This window comes from Ipomoea nil, unplaced genomic scaffold, assembly GCF_001879475.1.
Source record: "Ipomoea nil cultivar Tokyo-kokei standard unplaced genomic scaffold, Asagao_1.1 scaffold3251, whole genome shotgun sequence".
In the NCBI taxonomy this organism is placed as follows: domain Eukaryota; kingdom Viridiplantae; phylum Streptophyta; class Magnoliopsida; order Solanales; family Convolvulaceae; genus Ipomoea; species Ipomoea nil.
In genome coordinates, this window is record NW_017619679.1 from 736,892 (window position 1) to 740,567 (window position 3,676).

General features: G+C 34.4%; 1 protein-coding gene across 1 annotated transcript; it reads right to left on the reverse strand.

The window, feature by feature from the left end:
• Positions 1 to 2,975: 2,975 nt before the first annotated feature.
• On the reverse strand, positions 2,976 to 3,413 carry LOC109169129 (cell wall / vacuolar inhibitor of fructosidase 1-like). The gene has a single exon (XM_019318004.1). It carries the CDS (start codon positions 3,411 to 3,413, stop codon positions 2,976 to 2,978), a length of 438 nt encoding a protein of 145 aa, XP_019173549.1.
• Between the last annotated feature and the right edge of the window lie 263 nt (positions 3,414 to 3,676).

Sequence of the window (3,676 nt, forward strand, 5' to 3'; positions counted from 1 at the left end):
ATCTTTAGATATTTCGACATGCATTCCCCTTTAGCGCTATAAAAGCCAAGTTTCATATTTTAGAAGGGACTTTTGGACTAAGCACCTTAGTATACATTCTGATCGTAGCAGAGGCTACCAACCTTGCTTGCTTGTAATCTTTAGAGTGTACGAAGGTCTTTCATCTATATAATCACTTATAGCTCATCATTTCATCCATTATCTCTATTATTCTACATATATATATATATATATATATATATATATATATATATATACACGTACCATATAGTCCGTACAACATATATGCTATCACACGCAACATAATTATGTAGTAGTATGTGGTACATATGGGTTCCAGTTCCACTTGTAATTTGTAAGGGTGATAGCGAACAGAGCTTTCGATAAATTACTCGTGTTCGTATTCGGTTCGTTTCTGTTCATTTATTAAGGTAAACGAACATTAACAAATAAAATTTAGAGCTTGGTTTATAAACGAACAGAGTCTGAACAGTTGTAAGCTCGTTTGCTAAGAGATCGTGAACAGGTTCGTTTGTGTTCGTTTAATAATGTTCGCGAACAAACTCGTTTAATGTTTGTTTAATAATGTTTATTAACAAGCTCGTTTGTGTTCGTTTAATATTTGTTTGTATTCTCTTTGTAGTTGTATTACTTGTTTGGTTATTTTTCATGAACATATATTATTTCTTGTTCACGATCGAATTGTGATCATGAACATGTTCATATATTTGGCTATTAACCATTCACGAACGTGTTTATGAATGTAAACGAACATGTTCGTGAACGTGTTCGTTAATGTTAACGAACACGTTCGTGAACGTTAACAAACACTAATGAACACTTAACAAATGAACACGAACAGAATTTTCAAAATCTTAACAAACAAACACGAACACTCCAAAAAACCTTAACAAACAAACACGAACAACCTTTGTTCGTTTATGTTGGATTCGTTAATAGCCCTACTTATTTGTAAATTTTCAAGAGTCTGTTAAATACACCAATTTGAGTTTGAATTGATTTGACTTCATACTCTCCTAATTGAGCAAAAGAATATTATGGTCCAATTCAATTTTAAAACGGGTCTGACTTTACGTGGTTCATCACGGCGTTAACGAGTAGTTATGCTGTGCATGATGCAAAAACGATGTCGTTTTATTAAAAACGCGCGTCTCTCCTTAAAAAAAATTCAGGTTCGATTCTCAACAACAGCATTATGTTGTTCATTCATTTTGGAATTTTAGTTCATAATGGAATTTTAGTTCATTGATTCTGGAATTATAGTTCATTGATTCTGGAATTATAGTTCATCGATTCTGGAATTGTAGTTCATCGATTCTGAAATTTTAGTTCATAGATTCTGGAATTTTAGTTCATTCATTCTGAAATTTTTAGTTCATAGATTAGATTATGAAATTTTAGTTCATAGATTCTGGACTTATAGTTCATCGATTATGGAATTATAGTTCATCGATTCTGAAATTTTAGTTCATATGTTGTTACTGGGAATTGAACCTAATTTTTTTTTTATGGGAAAACTCGCATTTTTAATAAAACGACGTCGTTTTTGCATCCGTATGCACCATGCATGGTGCATATAGATGCACAGCATAATTTGCCATAACCGTTACAGGCTGAGGCCTGTTAAATGGGCTATTATTCATCAATTTATTATGGGCCTCACCCATTTCAGATGGGCTTTGCACAATCCACCAAAATGTCAAGCAATCGTTATACAATAGACAATGATCCATAAACTGAGAGGTGTAGTTGAATGGATGAGACTCATTTATCATTAACTAAATGTTAAGGGATTGATTATTGGTCATGGATAGGAGTAGATTGAAATCTTCACGAGTCATTGTGTCAAATCATTATGGTCCACACAAGTTGTATGTACCATATTTTGTATACTGTAAAATGATGTACATTGTATTTAGGAGATGTACATTATTTTTATATTGAGTGTATATTATATTGTATAATATATATTCAGTACAAAAATAATGTACATTTAGTATATTAAAAATATACTTTTTGTTATGGTCTATACAACAATGTGTGGACCATGATCCCCACAATAATTTGCCCACTGTGTCTAGTGGGGCAATTTATATCCTACACCACGGCGCGCGTTGCACTATGCGCCTAGATGCAAAACGACGTCGTTTTAATTTTTTTTTTTTTTTGAAATTTCCCGCCCCAGTGAATGGCAGTAGTTTTTTCTTTAAAAAAAAAAACCCGCTATTCAAGAATGTACATAATGTTATACTAGAATACACATAATTGTATACATGAATGTACATAATTATATAAGAAAATATACATACTCTTTTTAAAAGATAATACACATAATCTAACATAATACATAATAAACATAAACTTTTAACATAATACACATCAACTATTAACATAATACACACAAATTTTCTGATTCGGATGTACATAATTGTATAAAAAGAATGTACATAATTGTATAAAAAATGTACATAACTGTATGAACAAATAAAATAACTGTATGAACAAATACACATAACTGTGTGAACAAATACACATAATCCCAGCAATTTCCTACCGCGCCTCCCAAAACGACCCCAAAACCACGTCGTTTTGGGAGGCGCACGGCGCACAGTGTTATGTGCGCTGTGGTGTATGGTATAACGATTGGTCCAGTGGTGGCAGTGGCATTGCCAAAATGGGACGTCCGGTCCATATGAACTGGCCCATTATGAGTTAGGTAGTTAAGCCCAACACCGATATGAGTGAGTTGGCAGGATAAACGGACCAACTCGTTAGTCCACTTTTTATTAATAATATAGTTTGTTTTTTTTTTCTTTAAGGGAAGAGGGATTCCCTACTACATCAACTATTACCACAAAACAACTTGGTACCCGTACACCATGAGTATTAATAACATAATTAGTGGCACTATTTTGAAATATTATTTTTCCATTAAAGCAGTATTGGAATCCTAATTAATTAATGATTTTGAGAACATCTTTAGCAATATTAAGAAAGGTGAGGAGAGAATCATCACCGTGACGGCAACCTGCAACATCGTTAATGGCATTCTTTATGCTATCTTCAACCGAAGGCACAAGCTGTTTGCTCTTCAATTTCCCTATGGCATCTCCGGCGTCCCCAACGACCTTCGTGTATGCCTCCGGGCATCTTTTGTCCAGACCGTCGGCGGCTTCCCCCAACGCCTTATCGAGGACGATTATGCTAAAGACTCTCACGTCACCGGCGGCGCTGCGGGGATCGGATTTTATGACGGAAATGCACAGATCGATCGCTTTGGTCTGCGCGCAAGCGATCTTAATCACTTGTGTGCCGTTCTGGGAAACTGCGGCGAAGGAGATTTGTTGGAGAAACAAAATGATGGATAGTGGTGTAAGGAAGGGAGACTTCATTTTTGGTGTGATTGTTCATGCGTTTTCTTTGTGTATATATAAATAAGTTTGGAGTCCATGTCCATCCTTACAAAAACCAATTTTTGTGCACTCCTATTTTACTACTTATTTGGGAATAAATTGAAAGTTACAACAATGTTATTAATTATAAAATACTACATAGAGAAATTTTCACATTTACTCGAATCCCTTTTATACCTAAGAGCATCCTCAATAGTGCTGACTAGAAAAGTGAAAATGGGAGGGGAAAAAAAGAAAAGAAA